Source organism: Dendrobates tinctorius, unplaced genomic scaffold (genome assembly GCF_039654945.1).
Source record: "Dendrobates tinctorius isolate UK_male_01 unplaced genomic scaffold, ASM3965494v1 ptg000173l, whole genome shotgun sequence".
Lineage (NCBI taxonomy): Eukaryota > Metazoa > Chordata > Amphibia > Anura > Dendrobatidae > Dendrobates > Dendrobates tinctorius.
Window position 1 is genome coordinate 8,973,990 of NW_027361840.1, and position 22,056 is coordinate 8,996,045.

General features: G+C 50.1%; 1 protein-coding gene across 3 annotated transcripts in view; it reads right to left on the bottom strand.

Moving 5' to 3' along the window:
• Positions 1-5,597: 5,597 nt before the first annotated feature.
• The window catches only part of NBEAL2 (neurobeachin like 2), a 106,566-nt gene continuing 90,107 nt past the window's right edge, over positions 5,598-22,056 (bottom strand). For all 3 annotated transcript variants that reach the window (XM_073551162.1, XM_073551161.1, XM_073551160.1), the window contains 23 exons: positions 21,766-21,923; positions 21,568-21,692; positions 20,422-20,539; positions 19,602-19,759; positions 19,351-19,484; positions 17,761-17,868; positions 17,269-17,364; positions 16,869-16,993; positions 16,561-16,701; positions 16,341-16,471; positions 16,020-16,129; positions 15,808-15,925; positions 12,345-12,442; positions 11,698-11,814; positions 11,529-11,618; positions 11,344-11,453; positions 10,992-11,164; positions 10,816-10,910; positions 10,623-10,739; positions 10,017-10,178; positions 9,748-9,896; positions 9,471-9,606; positions 5,598-7,983 (listed from right to left, as the gene is read on the bottom strand). In XM_073551162.1, the coding sequence (XP_073407263.1) occupies positions 7,882-7,983; positions 9,471-9,606; positions 9,748-9,896; positions 10,017-10,178; positions 10,623-10,739; positions 10,816-10,910; positions 10,992-11,164; positions 11,344-11,453; positions 11,529-11,618; positions 11,698-11,814; positions 12,345-12,442; positions 15,808-15,925; positions 16,020-16,129; positions 16,341-16,471; positions 16,561-16,701; positions 16,869-16,993; positions 17,269-17,364; positions 17,761-17,868; positions 19,351-19,484; positions 19,602-19,759; positions 20,422-20,539; positions 21,568-21,692; positions 21,766-21,923 (2,871 nt within the window). In that variant the 3' untranslated portion in view covers positions 5,598-7,881. The remainder of the gene's footprint in view (positions 7,984-9,470; positions 9,607-9,747; positions 9,897-10,016; positions 10,179-10,622; positions 10,740-10,815; positions 10,911-10,991; positions 11,165-11,343; positions 11,454-11,528; positions 11,619-11,697; positions 11,815-12,344; positions 12,443-15,807; positions 15,926-16,019; positions 16,130-16,340; positions 16,472-16,560; positions 16,702-16,868; positions 16,994-17,268; positions 17,365-17,760; positions 17,869-19,350; positions 19,485-19,601; positions 19,760-20,421; positions 20,540-21,567; positions 21,693-21,765; positions 21,924-22,056) is intronic.

Consider the following 22,056-nt stretch of genomic DNA (forward strand, 5'->3'; position numbering starts at 1 on the left):
TGTGAACAGAGCTCAGAGATCCCAGGTGTCTCCCACTCTCCTCTCACAGCAGCAACACTTCCACTGTTACTATAGATGGGCATCCAGACTCCTCTACCCCCTCCTTCCTACAGTGTCTTCTGTCCTCCACCTCCCTCTAGACTCCTCCCTGCTGACTTCCTCTCTTAATCCCCTCTGCCCTGCTCCTAGTTTCCTCCGCCCAGCTCCATCTCCTCTGTCGCCATCTCCCCGCACCTAGTCTCCTCTGTCCTCCTCTCCAAACTCCTCTGTCCCCCTCCTAGTGTCCTCTGTCATGCTCCTAGTATTCTCTGTCCTCCTCTCTCCAAACTCCCCCTCAGTTTCCTCTGTCCCGGTCCTAGTCTTCCGCTCTCCAAACTCCTCTGTCCCCCTCCTAGTGTCCTCTGTCATGCTCCTAGTATTCTCTGTCCTCCTCTCTCCAAACTCCCCCTCAGTTTCCTCTGTCCCGGTCCTAGTCTTCCGCTCTCCAAACTCCTCTGTCCCCTCCTGGTATCCCCTGTCCTGCTCCTAGTGTTCCTTTCTCCAAACTCCTATGTCCACCTTCTAGTCTCCCTCTCCAATCTCCTGTCACCCTCAGATTCCTCTGTCCCCCTCCTAGTCTCCTCTCTGCCTCTCTCCAAACTCCTGTCCCCCTCACTCCTGCTCCAATCTCCTTTCTACAGACTCCTCTCTCCCCCTCCCAGTCTCTTCTGTCCACCTTTTAGTCTCCAATCTCCTGTCCCCATCCTAGTCTCCTCTGTCACCCTCAGTTTCCCATGTCCCCGCCTAGTCTCCTGTCTTCCCCTTTCCAAGCTCCTCTGTCCCCCTCAATCCCGCTCCTAGTCTCCTTTCTACAGACTCCTCTCTCCTGCCCCTAGTCTTCTCTGTTCCCCTCTCTCCCACTCCTAGTCTCCTCTCTGCACTCTTCTCTCCAAACTCCCCTGTCCACCTTCTAGTCTCCTCTCTCCAATGTCCTGTACTCCTCAGTTTCCTCTATACAGACTCCTCTCTACCGGTTCTAGTCTCCTTTTTCCCCTCCTAGTCTCCTCTGTCCAAACTCCTCTGCCCCCCTCCTAGCCTCCTCTGTCCCGCTCCTAGTCTCTTCTCTCATGCTTAGTCTCCTCTGCCCACCTCCTGTCCCGCTCCTAGTCTCTTCTCTCATGCTTAGTCTCCCCTGCCCCGTTCCTAGTCTCCTCTCTCTCTTGCTCCTAGTCTCCTCTGTCCAAACTCCTCTGTCCCGCTCCTAGCCTCCTCTCTCTCTTGCTCCTAGTCTACTCTGTCCAAACTCCTCTGTCCTGCTCCTAGCCTCCCCTGCCCCGTTCCTAGTCTCTTCTCTCATGCTCTTTGTCTCCTCTGTCCCGCTCCTAACCTCCCCTGCACCGTTCCTAGTCTCCTCTCTCTTGCTCCTAGTCTCCTCTGTCCAAACTCCTCTGTCCTGCTCCTAGCCTCCTCTGTCCTGCGCCTAGTCTCTTCTCTCATGCTCTTAGTCTCCTCTGTCCCGCTCCTAGTCTCCTCTCTCTCTTGCTCCTAGTCTCCTTTCCCAAATAATAGCCGTTCTGTCAGGGCCTTGTTAATCAGTGGAATAGTCACTGTACACAGAGGTAATACACTGCTGTTGGGTCCAGAGGTTGCACAGCCCCTGTCTCTTTTGGGTTCTTGTTCGGCATTGGGAATCGTGTTTCACTAGACTTGTAGGATCACTACTTCCAACAGGTGGCGCTATAGACCTCAAGTCCTGTTTTGCATAACTAGAATATGTCAGTAAACCGAGAGAACAAGGTTATGACCTGGAGATGGAGGAGGGAGGCGGGAAGAGTTCAGGCAACTAACCCATGACAATTCTTGTACTGTCCTGCTGGGTCCAAATCACTGTCCACGTCACTGTTCACACTTCGTTACAGCTACTCCTTCCACGGAGGAATCAGACATTGGTGTGAATGGGAATTTGGTTCCATATAAAATCCTCACAGTAAGAAGTGTTGTCATGGGGTCTTAGGATTAAGGACTTTTATACAACACTCAGAGTATGAAAGCGACATAGCGTAGAGCACAACTATTTACGGGTTTATCGAGAGCGTCTAAGCGGCAACTGAAAACCCTGATAACCCAAAGACTGAACAATGAGATGGAAAGAAAAGTAGGTGCACATGGCGTATACAGCATAGTATATAGCACCCAGATATTCGAGCGAGTTCTCATCTCATGGTAACATATCTCATTCTGTACTTATTTGTAAGCCAAGAAAACTAAAAACTGACCAGGACCTCAGAACAAAGTGTGAACAGGACCAAGCTGCTGTGACTGCATCATGTACAAACCAGGGTGCACAGCCGCATATATACACCATGTTATGTGCTGGAAGTCATAGGTGTGAAATGGGTCAGGACCGGTGAAAATGCTAACAGTAAAGGCTTTACTGCCCCCTGCTGGTTAACAGTGGGAATGCAGTTTGATATTTGTCGCTTGATGATTTTACTGCCCCCTAGTGGCACATAATAAGGTTTATGATAATTTGAGGAGTCTAAATCAGGATTTCTGAAAATATTTTCTTTCGGGGACACAGCGGACAGAACATTGTGGCTGCCCAGATGGGGCGCAGCATTTCTTTCCTAAGGATTTGAGGACATTTGTCAGTTTGAGGTGTTGGTGGTTAGGAGTTTAGGTGAGGTTAGGATAGTTGGGCTGGAGGGATTATGGAGTCATCAGGGGTGAAGGTAAATATCGGATACAATGTTGAGAACTTACAGTGGGTTTAGGATGGGAGTTTGGGGTAAGGTATTGAGGATAAATGCAGGGGGATTGGAGAATTAAGGTTTTTTTCTTATGCTGTAGTTCAGGTACTGTAGTGGTCACGTTCTACAGCTCTAATGGGTGATATACTCATTCATCTCACCAGCATCATCTTCAATCTGTCAGTGCTGCATATAGACTATGGGCAGGGTGACAGGCTATGTGATGGGAGTCACTGTGGCCCTGCATGCTGACTGTGGGAGCAGAGTGATGGACTATGTCATGGGGTCACTGTGGCCCTGCATGCTGACTGTGGGGGCAGAGTGATGGACTATGTCATGGGGTCACTGTGGCCCTGCATGCTGACTGTGGGAGTAGAGTGATGGACTATGTCATGGGGTCACTGTGGCCCTGCATGCTGACTGTGGGGGCAGAGTGATGGACTATGTCATGGGGTCACTGTGGTCCTGCATGCTGACTGTGGGAGCAGAGTGATGGACTATGTCATGGGGTCACTGTGGCCCTGCATGCTGACTGTGGGAGCAGAGTGATGGACAATGTCATGGGGTCACTGTGGCCCTGGCATGCTGACTGTGGGAGCAGAGTGATGGACTATGTCATGGGGTCACTGTGGCCCTAGCATGCTGACTGTGGGGGGCAGAGTGATGGACTATGTCATGGGGTCACTGTGGCCCTGGCATGCTGACTGTGGGGGCAGAGTGATGGACTATGTCATGGCGTCACTGTGGCCCTGGCATGCTGACTGTGGGGGCAGAGTGATGGACTATGCCATGGCGTCACTGTGGCCCTGGCATGCTGACTGTGGGGGCAGAGTGATGGACTATGTCATGGGGTCGCTGTGGCCTCTGCATGCTATTATAGGGTCTGAATGACAGGCTATGTCATTGAGTCACTGTGGCCCCTGAATGCTCACTATGGGGGCAGGGTGATTGACTATGTCATGGAGTCACTGCAGCCTCTGTATGCTATTATAGGAGATGGATGATTGGCTAGGTAATGGAGTCACTGTGGCCCATGCATGCTATTATTGGGGCAGGATGACGGGCAAAGTCATGGAGTCACTGAGGCCTCCGAAAAACATAGCAAGGTATACTCTGTATACTGCATATATTTATGTCCCACGTCAAACAAAAACCCCAATGCATCATCATTGTATATTCATTTCTCTTAAGTAGCGGCACACGTGACCGCAGGCAGCAGCAGGAAGCCGGTGGCTGACACTGCGCTACTGAAGAGCAATGAATACTCACTGTTCTCTGTGATGAACAGCCCCGGCTAGTATTCCGGCAGCTGTGCTCGGCTTGTGAGCAGCGCATGACGTCCCTGCCATGTGCTGCTTACAAGCATAAAGCAGTTGCTGGCACTGGAGCAGGACGCTGCGAGGGAGCGCAGGAAGGTAAGTGTAATGATTTGTTTTTTTAATGTTTTCTGATGGGGCCATGCATATCACGATGGGGGTGGGTGGGGGCCAGTTATAAGGATGGGGCCATGCATGCCAGGACCGGGGCTGGGGGCCAATCATACCAAGATAGTATTATTAAAGAGAAATGAATAATCATTGCCCTCGACGCCCATGGGTGTGGAACGCAGTGAATATTTATATCTCTTTAGCAGCGGCAACAGGAGCTAGCTGCCGACTCCAGCCTCCTCTGACCCGCTGCTCTGCTGATGCCGCTCCCCCACCTCCCCACCACAGCCGGTACATCCGGACTATAAAACGCACCCCACATTTTCCTCCACCTTTTTTGAGGGAAAAAGTGTGTCTTATAGTCCGAAAAATACGGTAATATTCTCACAACCCTCCAAACTATACACGATGCTCCTCACCCCAGTGCGGCAGATGAGAGCGCTGCCTGTAAGCTACAACCATACGCTGGAGGAGACGTTCCCCTCTCTGGACTTGTACCTCCACAAATGGGAGACTGATCTACAATGCGGGATAACCCCGGGTCAGTGGCGGACGTCCTTCTCAATGATAAGGACACACTCTAAGTGCCCCAATCACCTGGAGAACACCAGAAAGCTGCTGTGCAGGTGGTACTTCACACCATACAGCTTGTCTAAGATCTACCGCAGCTCCCCAGATGTGTGCTGGAGGTGCGGAGACGCCAACGCAGATGTGTCACATGTCTGGTGGAGGTGCCATAAAGTGAAGCAGCTCTGGGACGCAATCTCCCATCTAGTGTCTCAGATTAGCGGTATCCCAATGAATATTGGGAAGGAGCAGGCGCTTCTGGGCATTGACCTGGTTTTGGTCCCGTACGAGTTTAGGACGGTGATTACACACATCCTCATAGCTACTAGAAATAAAATGGCAGGAAAACCCCCAAATGTCCGTCACTGACTGAGATCGTGGCATTGGTGAATGACAACTGGTTATCAGAGAAGATAATTGCTGCATCCGCCAATAATACAACATGCTATCTCAGAAGATGGGACAGCTGGCGACCATTCACACTGCGGTCACAGAGCTGTGATAGAGCGGTTCTTGGTAATACACGGGGATAGTAATCCGATGTCAGCACCCCTGCCCTTCCCCCTTCACTTTCCCATAATATTCAGTTATATTTAAAATTATGTTTAGCCGTCAAATGATTGAGAAAAATATTGTAATGTTGTACAATGAATTAATGCTAAATTGTTGTAAAGCATGCCTTTATAAAATTAATAAAAAGTTTACGGTCAAAAAAATATTTATGTCTCACTTCCCAATTATCACAAGTTGGAGCAACACATTCACCCAGCCCCAATGCGCGATGCCACAGGTGGGCAGGGTATGCTGGGACTTGTAGTTCAGTTATTAGAATATACTTAGTATCACTCGTGAAGAAAACACAGGACGCAGAAAGTGAATAGAAAACACAATCTTTATGGTCCACATTACAGTCATCAGGGAGGCCGGTGCTGATTCAAGTTTAAGGCAAGGTTTATAGAAATATCATTTTTTGTGCTTGATCTTTTCAAGAAAAAAAGGAATAAAAGAGGAGATGGCGGGATCCCTCACTGACATCCGTATTGAGAGGGAAAGAATCTCACTCCGCCCAGCGAGGAATGGATCTAAAAAAAGAGTCCATGATGGCGGGGTGGACTCAGACAGGAGGCACCGTCCCATTGTCAATATTGTGCATGTGATTGGTACCAGTTTGTGGGTAACATAATAAGCAGGATACAGAATGCTGTAGAGAAGCTGGTGTGGAAATGTAACATGTGCCAAGTAACAGTTCTACCATAACTAACACCCAGATGACAACCATCTCTTTATAATCTCTGTACAAGGCTAAAATTGGGGCAGAAAATTAAAGTACAAAAGTGAAAAACACAACAGGCAGCGACATGACAACTGAAGTTGCAGCAAGATTACACCTACAATAGAAATTGTGCAAGAAAAGTGGGAAAGTGAGAAAAGTAAATAGTCCAACTTTTACCCGCAAAAAGACAAATTGTGCAAAATTGTAGCATGTGTAACCTAACAAGCAGAAGAAATGACCTTTAAGCATCGACAACACAAGTTTCTCCATCAGTAGTGATTGCAGTCACTAATTAATGTCATGTTATATGTGGCATGTCTGCGTCCCCCATCGCTGTCCCCCATTTACAAATTATACGGTGATACCAGGAACTCATTTTTTGCAAATGAGATCAAAATACAGGCAAAATACAAACCAGTCATCACAATGACTTCAAGATTCAGCATCAAGATCCCCCCTAACTAACTCTAGTCCTTTCATGTCATTTATACAGGGCTAGGACTAGAAATAAAGGACCATCTCCAATAAAAGGCAGTGGTTTAGTCCCATAATATAATGTTAGGAAGGGTTACGTTTCAGCCCAGTTTTCTAAACGTATGCCTACTTTTGCATTCTTTTAAAGGAAACATTGTGGGGGGGTTTTCTACATTGAATTAATGAAATACATATTGCACAATGAGAAATAAAAATCATAAAAATGTTATACAAAATAGAAGGGACACTGCCACATTTATAACATTTTGAGAAACTAACAAGATTGGTGCATTGATTTCTGCAATTTCCTATAAAAAGTTTCAAAAGATTTTCGTTAAGAAAAATATTCCAAAAATTCTCACCCCCACACCAAAATAAAAAAAATGAGGACCAAAAATGCTCCCATTACCAGTGATACAGTCCATAGCGCCATACAGGCTTCTTACATATATATAAAAAACAGAATTGCAACAACAGCATCATATAAGAGCAAGAATTTTAGAAATTTAGTGCAAATATCAGTAAAGACCCCAAAATATAGAGCCCATAACCCCACCTCCAAGTACTATTCACCCCATTAAATAACCATATAGACAATCCTATACATCGTAGTCCCAGACCAGTGAATCTCAACCACTGTCCTCGATGGCGATTAACCCATCGAATCTGCACAAAAAGTCGTAAACAATTCAATATATCCCCTTCTCCCCCCGCAGCGCACGTCACACCCTTTTAAACAAAAAGAAAAAAAAAAAATCTCATATTTTGGTTTTCTCTGAATGAATCCATTTCAGTAACAGGAAGAAAATGCTACAAAACATAGTAACGAGTCCTCGGGACGCAGCAATATGGGTGAGCTCAGCAGGAGAAAGGGCGAGAGCGCGTCGCAGCGACCAGCGCCAGACAAGGGGAAGAGACGGAGCCCCGGGATTAAGTGCAACATCCGCTCCGTCCGTCCACAACATAAAATATTTGACAGTGTTTACTACAAAAGTCAATAAAAAATACAGGAACGTGATAAAACGGCAGCAGGATGCGGATATGACCGCCCCAGAGCAGCAGCGGTGACCTCGTCCTCAATGGCGAGCGTACGTGTGTCGTCCATCCAACAAGGGAACGTTGGGGGCGAACGCAACAAGTCAAGATCCCACAGAAACCATGAAACACGAGGGTCTGCTTCTTCTTTAAGGCAATGAGTCCGTAAGAAGATGTGTGGACCCCACCTTATTGCTTGTGGAGAGTGCAGGACCCCGATATGTCCAACACTGACCCGGACTGGGGCCGATGCTATACAGGGACCGCATGTCATATCCAACCCAAAGGGTCCACATCCCGGAGAAGAGCCAGGGGATGGTGTCATGGAGGCAGAAGCCGTCAGGCACTGCAGGTTTTCCAATCTCTCAGACGTCCATCACTTGGACTCGGTCGCTCTGTACTCGGTTTCACCAGAAGACACTTGTGAAATGCGGCGGGTGGAGCCCCAGAGTTTCCTGGTGAATTGTCCTGTCCTCAACTACAGAGAAAAACGAGATCAGAGATAAGAACATGTTCTAGGAAAAGGAGGATGGATATAAACTTATAACTTATCCTGTATTATACTCCAGAGCTGCACTCACTATTCTGCTGGTGCAGTCCCTGTGTACATACATTACATTACTTATCCTGAGTTACATCCTGTATTATACCCCAGAGCTGCACTCACTATTCTGCTGGTACAGTCACTGTGTACACACATTACATAACTGATCCTGAGTTACATCTTGTATTATACTCCAGAGCTGCACTCACTATTCTGCTGGTTCAGTCACTGTGTACATACATTACTGATCCTGAGTTACATCCTGTGTTATACTCCAGAGCTGCACTCACTTTTCTGCTGGTGCAGTCACTGTGTACATACATTACTGATCCTGAGTTACATCCTGTATTATACCCCAGAGCTGCACTCACTATTCTGCTGGTGCAATCACTGTGTACATACATTACATTACTGATCCTGAGTTACATCCTGTATTATACTCCAGAGCTGCACTCACTATTCTGCTGGTGCAGTCACTGTGTACATTCATTACATTACTGATACTGAGTTACCTCCTGTATTATACTCCAGAGCTGCACTCACTATTTTGCTGGTGCAGTCACTGTGTACATACATTACATTACTGATCCTGAATGACATCCTGTATTATACTCCAGAGCTGCACTCACTATTCTGCAGGTGCAGTCACTGTGTACATACATTACTGATCCTGAGTTACATCCTGTATTATACCTCAGAGCTGCACTCCCTATTCTGCTGGTGCAGTCACTGTGTACATACATTACTGATCCTGAGTTACATCCTGTATTATACCCCAGAGCTGTACTCCCTATTCTGCTGGTGCAGTCACTGTGTACATACATTACATTACTGATCCTGACTTGCATCCTGTATTATACCCCAGAGCTGCACTCACTATTCTGCTGGTACTGTCACTGTGTACATACATCACTGATCCTGAGTTTCCTCCTGTATTATACTCCAGAACTGCACTCACTATTCTGCTGGTGCAGTCGCTGTGTACATCCATTACATTACTGATCCCGAGTTACATCCTGTATTATACCCCAGAGCTGCACTCACTATTCTGCTGGTGCAGTCACTGTGTACATACATTACTGATCCTGAGTTACCGCCTGTATTATACTCCAGAGCTGCACTCACTATTCTGCTGGTGCAGTCACTGTGTACATACATTACTGATCCTGAGTTACATCCTGTATTATACCCCAGAGCTGCACTCACTATTCTGCTGGTGCAGTCACTGTGTACATACATTACATTACTCATTCTTAATTACATCCTGTATTATACTCCAGAGCTGCACTCTTTATTCTGCTGGTGCAGTCACTGTGTACATACATTACATTACTGATCCTGTATTATACCCCAGAGCTGCACTCTTTATTCTGCTGCTGCAGGAATGTGAATACAGTAATGCGCAGTCAATGTATCCCAACCTCTAGCGGTTGTCCAGCTCCCACCACGATCAGTTTTCCGTCCTCTAAGCCCACCAGGATGTGACTATTTTCTTTGGTCACAGACACACAATGTACAGGAACCTTCATGGGCAGCGGAGGGATGGCGAGGCCGAGGCTGTGGAGAAGGGAGATTATTGCATCAGATATGGAGGATGCAGCTTTGGATGTGACCAGAGTAGACAATAGGAAGGTACAAGTGAATGGTCTGTCAGTGAAGCAGAGTGGGATAAGTCCTGGGGGATGTGGCGGCTCTCACCTGCGGAGGTCCCGTATCTGCAGCGAGCAGTGTGCGGTGCCGAGGACCACGTAGTCCTGGGTGGCACACAGAGCGGACGCCGGCTCCTCCAGGCACACAGAGGACAGGTGCTTCCCATTCACCGAGTACAGGTGCAGTGAAAACTTATCCTAGAAAGCACAGGATGTTAGGAGGGAGGTCTGCAGATTCTTTCGTCAGGATGGAGGAGGGGGATGTAGCTGCAGGAGGGACCGAGGGGGGGTAAGGTAAGGAACGCGCAGGGTCCTCACCTTCAGGGAGCTCCGGCCTTCAATGGTGCTGTGGAAGACAATCTGCCCCTCCAGGCCCACAGCGAGGAGGGAGACAGTCAGCGGGAGGGAGCTCTCACAGGGGGGCCTAATGCACCTCATGAAGTGCCCCTGCCGGATGGTGTGCACGATGACCGTCCCGTCCTGCAGCGTTACAGAAAAGCACAAACTCATTGGGCTAATTACTCAGCGTTAGTAAGATCTCTGCTTGCTGTAAGAAAATGGCAACATTTCTGTTACATCCAGAGGCAGAAACCCGTCTGTCATCATTGTCACAGCTGGGGATCTGTTACAATTGTATCCAGACAATCCTCTGCGAGCTCCAGATTGTCACAATGTAATGAGAGATTTGTGCTAATGTGATCGGCTCACTGTGGATGCTGAAACACAGTAACGAACCCTCAGCTGTGAGAAGCATCATGTCAGGATGAGGCTTACACCTCTGGAGAGAAAAAAGAAAGTTTCCGTTTCCTGACAGCAATCAGATGTTCACAACATTGTCATTTTCATTCAGCTACATTCTTGTTGCTGTGGTGGCACTACATCTCCCAGCATGGCCTTAATGAAAGGCCGACGTGATGACATCACCTTGGATCCAGAGATGGCCATGTCCAGCTCTGTGCTTATGGCCACACAGGTCACCTCGTCGTCGTGGCCGTACAGCACCTGCACCGGCTTAGGGGACAACCCAGCAGAAAGGCCGCCCTGCACCCAGAGGGAAAGACCGTCAATATACCGCACCCCAAAAATCCCGCAGAATATAGGACTGTGCCCCCCTCACCTGCTGCAGAACTTCCCAGATCATACACGTGGTGTCCCGGGAGCCCGATATGAGGTATATCCCGCACAGGTCCAGGGCCAGGCACGTCACCACATCTACCCCGGAAACAGACGGGACGGGTCAGACCACAGAGGGGCCCCAATGGTCACAAAAGCAAAATGTGGCCCCAAAATTACCGATGTGTCTGGTGATGTGGCAGATGACTTTACCCCGGCTCAGGGAGGTGACCCGCAGGCTGTTGTCCCAGTGGCCACCGCTGAACAGTAACTTTGCGTCATGAGACACGACCAGGATGGTAGCGGAGAGGTCAGAGCCCAAAGCGAAGGGGCCGGAGAGGAAGCGATGGGTCCTATATAAAGAGATGCGGTGATCAGGCTGTATACGGCGTCTCATACACCCCACTGTGGTGGGACAACCCCACGGGTGCAATGAGCAGACCGCCATAGGGCACTCTATAGGAGGCTCTTCTATAGGACACCGGCAAGGCTCTCCAGCAGAGCCACATGTAGCGGGTCGGGGGTTGCTCACCTGGCGTTGGAGATGGTGGGGTCCTTGGTGAAGCTGAAGTAATTGGAGAAGTTCTTGTCGTAGGGCAGCCATCCATGAGTGCCCAGGAGGCCGTTGGCACTAACTGTGACCTGTGAGAGGAGAGAGGAGGGCTATGAGGACATCAGGAGACGGGCTATGGGCCGACAACCAGGCCAAGGACTCACCAGCACGTCTGGAGACCCCTGAGTCATGAAGGAATGAGCCTGCTGTTTGGGGACCACGGCCTGCACCAACGGGACCCCTTCCATCATACCCTGCGGGACACACACACGGCATTACAAATGTGGAGGCCCCCCCCGACCACGTGAGCGGCCTCGCCCCCCGTGTCCTCACCTCCACGAAGAACGGCTTCAGCTCCGATAACTTCTCAAACAGATTGGGCGAGTAGGTGTCCATCCTGGAGAGTCTCCGGGCGGCGTGCTCAGCGGTCAGCCGCGGCGGGTGAGGCTCCTACACAGAATTAAATGGTCCAGATGACAAATGCTCCTGCGCCGAAAGTGCCAGAAAATGACACAAAAACTAACAGCGTTTTCTGTATCTGCTACAGCTTTTTAGCCCCACCATTCTTTACACTGCAGCTCTGCTTCTCCGGACTAGCTGCAATGCATCAGAACAGTCTCAGCAGAAAAGTCAGCGCATGGGGAGGAAGGTGAATATATAATATAATCTACTGGGGAAGAGTCTCGATATGGGAAGGGGCCTCAATAAGAAGATTTGAAAGGTTTCCATGACAGTTTTCATCCATAAACAGCGCCCCCTGAGCAGAGGCTGTGTCTGGTATTGCATCACAATCCCATTGAAGTGAAAGTAACAGAGCTATAAATCCAAACCAGTCATGGTCAGGGCTGATGGGCTCATGCGACGAGCAGCCATGCTTTTCTAATACTGAAAAATCTTCTCTTAAAACTTTTCTAAAATTTACCCTGCATAAAATGTAGCACCGCTCACACATATAATTAACCCCACGTAGCACACAATACCTTGAGGAGCTGGCAGGGCGTCTGGCCAAAGTTACTGATGATCCCCTCCAAAGCTTTCCTCTCCGTCTCATCCGCTATAGCGTCTAAGTCCACCACACCTGTCAAGGAGAGAACGATCGGGAAACAAAACCCAAAGGAGAGAGTCCCCTTTAAATCTACATAAACCCCCTGTTACAATCCAAGGACTGCAAGGCTTCTGCCCTGTCCTAGGACCACCTGCATGGTCGCCACCATCCCTGCCTCCACATAGCAGTCATATATCCCCTGTCCTAGGACCACCTGCATGGTGGCCACCATCCCTGCCTCCACATAGCTGTCATATCTCCCCTGTCCTAGGACCACCTGCATGGTCGCAACCATCCCTGCCTCCACATAGCAGTCATATATCCCCTGTCCTAGGACCACCTGCATGGTGGCCACCATTCCTGCCTCCACATAGCAGTCATATCTCCCCTGTCCTAGGACCACCTGCATGGTCGCAACCATCCCTGCCTCCACATAGCAGTCATATATCCCCTGTCCTAGGACCACCTGCATGGTGGCCACCATCCCTGCCTCCACATAGCTGTCATATCTCCCCTGTCCTAGGACCACCTGCATGGTCGCAACCATCCCTGCCTCCACATAGCAGTCATATATCCCCTGTCCTAGGACCACCTGCATGGTGGCCACCATCCCTGCCTCCACATAGCTGTCATATCTCCCCTGTCCTAGGACCACCTGCATGGTCGCAACCATCCCTGCCTCCACATAGCAGTCATATATCCCCTGTCCTAGGACCACCTGCATGGTGGCCACCATCCCTGCCTCCACATAGCAGTCATATCTCCCCTGTCCTAGGACCACCTGCATGGTCGCAACCATCCCTGCCTCCACATAGCAGTCATATCTCCCCTGTCCTAGGACCACCTGCATGGTGGCCACCATCCCTGCCTCCACATAGCTGTCATATCTCCCCTGTCCTAGGACCACCTGCATGGTCGCAACCATCCCTGCCTCCACATAGCAGTCATAAGTCTAATGATCTTTTTACTCTTAGACCTGTGACGGGGACAAGGGGGCATCCTCTACGTCTGGAGGAAAGAAGGTTTAAGCATACTCACAGACGCGGATTCTTTACTGTAAGAGCAGTGAGACTATGGAACTCTCTGCCATATGATGTTGTAATGAGTGATTCACTACTAAAATTTAAGAAGGGACTGGATGCCTTTCTTGAAAAGTATAATATTACAGGGTATATACACTAGTCTCCTTAATATTGCGTTGATCCAGGGAGCTAGTCTGATTGCCGTATGTGGAGTCGGGAAGGAATTTTTTTCCCCAATGTGAAGCTTACTGTTGCCACATGGGTTTTTTTTTGCCTTCCTCTGGATCAACATGTTAGGGCAAGTTAGGATAGGATATGGGTTGAACTAGATGGACTTAAAGTCTCCCTTCAACCTTAATTACTATGTTACTATGTGTTACTATGTTATATCTTCTCTGTCCTAGGACCACCTGCATGGTGGCCACCATCCCTGCGTCCACATAGCAGTCATATCTCCCCTGTCCTAGGACCACCTGCATGGTGGCCACCATTCCTGCCTCCAGATAGCAGTCATATCTCCCCTGTCCTAGGACCACCTGCATGGTGGCCACCATTCCTGCCTCCACATAGCAGTCATATCTCCCTTGTCCTAGGACCACCTGCATGGTGGCCACCATCCCTGCCTCCACATAGCAGTCATATCTCCCCTGTCCTAGGACCACCTGCATGGTCGCCACCATCCCTGCCTCCACATAGCAGTCATATCTCCCCTGTCCTAGGACCACCTGCATGGTGGCCACCATCCCTGCGTCCACATAGCAGTCATATCTCCCCTGTCCTAGGACCACCTGCATGGTCACCGCCATCCCTGCCTCCACATAGCAGTCATATCTCCCCTGTCCGAGGACCACCTGCATGGTGGCCACCATCCCTGCGTCCACATAGCAGTCATATCTCCCCTGTCCTAGGACCACCTGCATGGTCACCGCCATCCCTGCCTCCACATAGCAGTCATATCTCCCCTGTCCGAGGACCACCTGAATGGTGGCCGCCATCCCTACCTCCACAGAGCAGTCATATATCCCTTGTCCTAGGACCACCTGCATGGTGGCCACCATCCCTGCCTCCACATAGTCATATCTCCCCTGTCCTAGGACCACCTGCATGGTCGCCACCATCCCTGCCTCCACATAGCAGTCATATCTCCCCTGTCCTAGGACCACCTGCATGGTCGCCACCATCCCTGCCTCCACATAGCAGTCATATCTCCCCTGTCCTAGGACCACCTGCATGGTCGCCACCATCCCTGCCTCCACATAGCAGTCATATCTCCTCTGTCCTAGGACCACCTGCATGGTGGCCACCATTCCTGCCTCCACATAGCAGTCATATCTCCCCTGTCCTAGGACCACCTGCATGGTCGCCACCATCCCTGCCTCCACATAGCAGTCATATCTCCTCTGTCCTAGGACCACCTGCATGGTCGCCACCATCCCTGCCTCCACATAGCTGTCATATCTCCCCTGTCCTAGGACCACCTGCATGGTCGCCACCATCCCTGCCTCCACATAGCAGTCATATCTCCCCTGTCCTAGGACCACCTGCATGGTCGCCACCATCCCTGCCTCCACATAGCAGTCATATCTCCCCTGTCCTAGGACCACCTGCATGGTCGCCACCATCCCTGCCTCCACATAGCAGTCATATCTCCCCTGTCCTAGGACCACCTGCATGGTCGCCACCATCCCTGCCTCCACATAGCAGTCATATCTCCTCTGTCCTAGGACCACCTGCATGGTCGCCACCATCCCTGCCTCCACATAGCAGTCATATCTCCTCTGTCCTAGGACCACCTGCATGGTGGCCACCATTCCTGCCTCCACATAGCAGTCATATCTCCCGTCCTAGGATCACCTGCATTGTGGCCACCATCCCTGCCTCGACATAGCAGTCATATCTCCCCTGTCCTAGGACCACCTGCATGGTGGCCACCATTCCTGCCTCCACATAGCAGTCATATCTCCTCTGTCCTAGGACCACCTGCATGGTCGCCACCATCCCTGCCTCCACATAGCAGTCATATCTCCTCTGTCCTAGGACCACCTGCATGGTCGCCACCATACCTGCCTCCACATAGCAGTCTTATCTCCTCTGTCCTAGGACCACCTGCATGGTGGCCACCATTCCTGCCTCCACATAGCAGTCATATCTCCCGTCCTAGGATCACCTGCATTGTGGCCACCATCCCTGCCTCCACATAGCAGTCATATCTCCCCTGTCCTAGGACCACCTGCATGGTGTCCACCATTCCTGCCTCCACATAGCAGTCATATCTCCCCTGCCCTATGGCGGCCACCATGCAGACAGTCGTCTCTCCCTTTTCCTAGGTACACCTGCAAGGTGGCAGCCATCCCACCCTCTCCCCCATCCTCTCACCTTCATATGTGCAATAATAAAAGACGTTTAGCGCCTCTACAGCGGCCTCCCCCCGCTGCTTGTAACCGAAGATCAAGTCTATCCATTCATGAAGGTGTGCAGAGACGTACTCCGACTCCTGGTGGGGAAACAGTCATATCCCGCTATGACAGTGATCGCTGTCCGCCATGACAGAAATGTGGCGCAGACGTCACACACAGAGGAGAACCTACCAGAGCCTGCCGATGCTTGTGGACGAAGTCCTCCTGTGAGGAGGCCCAGCGAGGTAACACAACATCAGCCACCTTACTATTAGAGACCTGGAGACACCCCAGATCAAAACCTGGAGGAATCAAAGGGATTACTAGTGGGTAGGATTACTTTATATAACATTACAGGATATAAATCTAAAAAAAATATACATCTAAAAATACATAAGCATCACCCGGCTGGAGGGACAGAAAGGGGAACAGGCCAGGAAGGCGTTCTGTGACCACTTCCACCTCGCCGTCCCCCGCTCAATCACCGACGCTGCCCCCTGCCCCCCCACTTACCATTCTCGTTCTCCAGGAATTCAGGAAAATAGAAGAACTCTGGAATCAGTTCTTTGACATCCACGGGGTTCTCCATGCGGGCCTGCCAGGCGGCGGGGATGGAGTGGAACTGACGGTCTGAGCAATCAAACCTGAGAAAGGGGGAAACGAAGGAATAAGTATGGACTGCGCAAATGTGTCCTGTAAACCATCCGGCAGGATGATGGCCGCCCCGCCTCACCGGCCGCTCTGCAGCTGAATGTGTAGGGTGGTGAACGGCTCCATGCGGATCATGTAATGCATCACTCCTGCTGCGTTGGAGTAGTGGGTGCCATAATGGAATTTGTCCACGGTTCCTGTGGGGTCCTCAAAGCTCTCGTACCTGCAAGGGATAAAAGAAAAAAAAAAAAAAAGAGGATGACGCCTGCCACCAGATCTCAGCCTACATCACAGCTCCTCGAGGGCAGGGTCTAATCTACAAAGTGCTGTGAACATAATGAACGATCCAGGAGCCACCCAGCAATGATGGGAGTTGTGCTCTCCACGTACTTCTCTTTCACCTCCCGCGCATGCCGCTCATTTACTACCCCGATGGGTTTGGAGAGGTCGCGGAATATCTCCGGGTCACTCAGGTCCAGGGTTTCAGAAACGAAATCTCGTAATATCCAAGGAAACTAGAAGGGATGAAATAGACAAACAGAAGCCTGGGTAATAGACCAGGGATGAAAATGTATGGATGCGGTATCACATCTCCGATCACACCCAAAGCTGCATTCAGTACACCGATATACGCAGGAACTACAAATCACAGCCGGAGACTGACAGCCAACAGCCTCTGGTCAGCTCAAGAGGAAATGTAGTATATAAAGCAGAAATATCACTATAGGCAGTGAATAACCTGGCAGAATTGTGAACGCAGCTCTGGATGTGACATATCGTGTGTGCTCACCACAGGATACTGCGACAGGTCGTTGTACGTCCTCCCAGCGATCGTGTTCAGCTGCATAAGGTACTCGAAATTAGAAATCTCCCTCCACACCCATTTCTGCAGAGAGAAACGAGAGCAGTGAGAAGATGCAGCACAGCAGCAAAATAAAGTGAGTGCAAAATAAAGCACGGTGGGTGCAAAATAAAGCACGGTGGGTGCAAAATAAAGCACGGTGGGTGCAGATTCTTGGGGCACATGCACATAACACCTAAAAGGATTTTCTGAAATTTCCCTGGCTGTTTCAGTCGCAATGGTCCCCACTGATCTTTTTTTCCCTGCAGCAATGACGTGACGTCGCACATCGAAATGACCACTGCAGCCAATTATTTGTCTCTGTGGTCTTGAGTCATATATGCTTGCATCACCACTGAGGTCAATGATAGACTGCAGGGTGGCCCCGGATGTCCAAGATATCATCTCATTGGCTCCAGATGCCCACTGAATGTTACATACCTGGGTCAGTCCTGAGGCCTGAAGTAGCTCCTGAGGGGAACGTCTACCAAATAGAAACTGGTTGGGTGGATTTAATCCTAGGATCCGGGAATACACCACATTCCTGACCTGCAAATCCAACAGAAAAGTGACCAATCTGAGAAATGGGAAAACTATACTATGTGGGAGTAGCTGCACAGCTACTTCTATTGGTAGCTGTATAAACCTGAATGTAGTGAGCTCCCTCTAGTGGTGGCTGTATAAATCTGTATGTAGTGAGCTCCCTCTAGTGGTGGCTGTATAAATCTGTATGTAGTGAGCTCCCTCTAGTGGTGGCTGTATAAATCTGTATGTAGTGAGATCCCTCTAGTGGTGACTGTATAAATCTGTATGTAGTGAGCTCCCTCTAGTGGTGGCTGTATAAATCTGTATGTAGTGAGCTCCCTCTAGTGGTGGCTGCATAAATCTATATGTAGTGAGATCCCCCTAGTGGTGGCTGTATAAATCTGTATGTAGTGAGATCCCCCTAGCGGTGGCTGTATAAATCTGTATGCAGTGAGCTCCCTCTAGTGGTGGCTGTATAAATCTATATGTAATGAGTTCCCTCTAGTGGTGACTGTATAAATCTGTATGTAGTGAGATCCCCCTAGTGTTGGCTGTATAAATCTTTATGTAGTGAGATCCCCCTAGTGGTGGCTGTATAAATCTGTATGTAGTGAGATCCCCCTAGTGGTGGCTGTATAAATCTGTATGTAGTGAGCTCCCCCTAGGGATGGCTATATAAATCTATATGTAGTGAGTTCACTCTAGTGGTGGTTGTATGTGTTGTGCTGCCCCTGGTGGTGGCAGTATAAATATGTAGTGAGTTCCCTCTAGTGGTGACTGTATAAATCTGTATGTAGTGAGCTCCCTCTAGTGGTGGCTGTATAAATCTGTATGTAGTGAGCTCCCTCTAGTGGTGGCTGAATAAATCTTTATGTAATGAGTTCCCTCTAGTGGTGACTGTATAAATCTGTATGTAGTGAGCTCCCTCTAGTGGTGGCTGTATAAATCTGTATGTAGGGAGATCCCCCTAGTGGTGGCTGTATAAATCTGTATGGAGTGAGATCCGCCTAGTGGTGGCTGTATAAATCTGTATGTACTGAGCTCCCTTTAGTGGTGGCTGTATAAATCTGTATGTAGTGAGATCCCCCTAGTGGTGGCTGTATACATCTGTATGTAGTGAGCTCCCTCTAGTGGTGGCTGTATAAATCTGTATGTAGTGAGATCCCCCTAGTGGTGGCTGTATAAATCTGTATGTAGTGAGATCCCCCTAGTGGTGGCTGTATAAATCTGTATGTAGTGAGATCCCCCTAGTGGTGGCTGTATAAATCTGTATGTAGTGAGTTCCCTCTAGTGGTGGCTGTATGTGTTGTGCTGCCCCTGGTGGTGGCAGTATAAATATGTAGTGAGTTCCCTCTAGTGGTTGCTATACACCCGTATAATGCACCTGAGCCGATATTATTGTGCCTTTGGCTGGTAGTGTGACATTCATCAATTGCCCCGGGTCGCTCCCCCTAGTGGTGAAGATGACAGCCGCAGGCAGACAGTGATGACTGCTGATTTAATAACCTGCTTCTTAAAGTTGACGAAATAATTGGCCTGATCAATGAAGAAGAACTCCAGGGCGGATCTCCGCAGATTATACCGCCGCAGATGGACCTCGCGGAGCTGTGAGAGGGGTCGTTTAAAGTCGTAGCCAATACCTGGACACGGAAGGAAAATACTGCTGTATTACACTTATTTCGATGAGTCACAATTATTAAGATCTCTGCCTGCTGTCAGTGAATGTAAAGGGCTGTAGAAAGCTCCAGCGTCCTTACCTTCCTCAGTCTCCTCCTTGTCGCTACTGAGGTCGTAGAAGTAAATGTGCTGCGTGGTGACCTCCAGACGGCCAGGGATGACCGCCACGATGGTGATGAGCTCGCAGTCCTCGGCGATCACCAGCTTCTCCTTCTGACTCTGCTCCTTGATCTCCATGCTGCGGCACAGGAGGCGAGGATATCAGGGGACACCCGGCGGCACGCAGGGGGCAGTGATATAGAAAGAGTGGCTTAGTTCCCAAAAATGAAGGGGTCTTCCTAGGTTATGGGTACATGAGGTCACTGCTCCCACTGGTGATCGGCCCCTTCCTCACCCCCCACCATTAACACTGTATCATAAATGCGGCACCAAAGCCGAAAATCACATTATATCAATGATCTTTGACCCAATCCGCTTATACCAGACCGGACAATGGGAGTGATACTGTGTGTTGGATATAAACGGGATGATGAGAGTGCTGCATCCGACATCTGGTTGGGAAATTAGAATGTGAAGGATGATGGGAGTGATACAATGTGTGAAGGGGGATATACTAAGAACTCGGGGTCATGGATGATGGGAATGATCCACTGAGTGTGAGATTCTGGGGATGACCTGAGTAATAAAGTGCACAACAGGGGAAAAATTGTGAACTTTTAAGGTGAGAGATGATGAGAATAGATCATGGGCATCTGGGCTCATGGATACAGGAAGCAATCAATGAAGTCAAACTGTGAGCCCCTGGAGGAATGGATGATGGGAGTGATACATTCAGTGTGTGACAGGGAGAAGAGATTGTGAGCTCCTGGGTTCGGGAATGAAGGGAGTGTTTTTACTCACTGGTAAATATTCTGCAGGTCTTCCTCGGCCAACTGGTCGTCCTCCTGTTCATTCACTTTTGCCTCCTTTGCAACAGCAAGCGGGAAAGAATCTGCCACCACCTGGCCGGCATCAGTACCTGAGGGGGAAGGTAAAGGTCATTAATGGCAGATGTCCATGTGCCACTAACCCGCCACACCACCGCTCCTGAGCTGTGATCCGGAGACAGCACGCACACAGCCGTCCATGCGCCACTGACCGACCACCATCCCTGAGCTGTGATACGGAGACAGCATACAAACAGCTGTCCATGCGCCACTGCCCGACCACCATCCTTGAGCTGTGATATGGAGACAGCATGCACACAGCTGGCCATGCGCTACTGCCCGACCACCATCCTTGAGCTGTGATACGGAGACAGCATGCACACAGCTGTCCATGTGCCACTTACCCGCCACAACACCGCTCCTGAGCTGTGATCTGAAGACAACATGCACAGAGCCATCCATGAGCCACCGACCCACTACTGCACCTGAGCTGTGATCTGGAGACAGCATGCACACAGCCGTCCATGCGCCACTGACAGACCAGCATCCCTGAGCTGTGATCCGGAGACAGCATGCACACAGCTGTCCATGTGCCACTTACCCGTGACACCACCACTCCTGAGCTGTGATCCGGAGACAGCATGCACACAGCCGTCCATGCTCCACTGACAGACCAGCATCCCTGAGCTGTGATACGGAGACAGCATGCACACAGCTGTCCATGTGCCACTTACCCGTCACACCACCGCTCCTGAGCTGTGATCCGGAGACAGCATGCATACAGCCATCCATGTGCCACTGACCGACTACTACCCCTAAGCTGTGATCTGGAGACAGCATATACAGAGCCATCCATGCGCCACTGACCCACTACTGCATCTGAGCTGTGATCCGAAGACAGCATGCATACAGTCTTCCATATGCCACTTACCCACCACCACCGCCCCTGAGCTGTGATACGGAGACAGCATGCACACAGCTGTCCATGTGTCACTGACCGACCACTGCACCTGAGCTGTGATCTGGAGACAGAATGCACACAGCTGTCCATGTGCCCCTGACCCACCACCACCGCCCCAGAGCTGTGATCTGGAGACAGCATGCACACGGCCATCCTCACCCAGGTTGTCTCGGAGGGCGCTGGCCTCACTGTGTGCATCAAACTGGTAATTGGGCACCAGCTTCAGCCGCATTCTGGAGTAGGTCTCGACACTGGACAGCTTCCACCGCACTTCCGCTGGGTTCCTGTGAGAGAACAGATGGGTTACTGATGCATGGTGTCCCCAGCTGTGAGCGTAGACCCTAAATGAGGACTCACTGGTGGGCCCAGGCTCCGCGGGGGCCGGTCAGCAGGCGCAGCAGCGATCTCCACTGTTGGAGCACAGCGCTGTGGTGGCTGTTGATCTGCTTCAGCACGCTGTTATAGCGCTGGTTCTCTGAGCGGATCCTCTTCAGCACAGGCTCCAGCACCAGCTCCTGCACAAAAATGGCATTAGAGGGGCAAAAAACAATAGAAGTCATATCTATGGCTCCAAAAAGACAGCCTTATGTGGATTATACTCCAGTCACATCTAGAGCTGCAATCCTAATGTGGCAGCCTTCAGCCTAG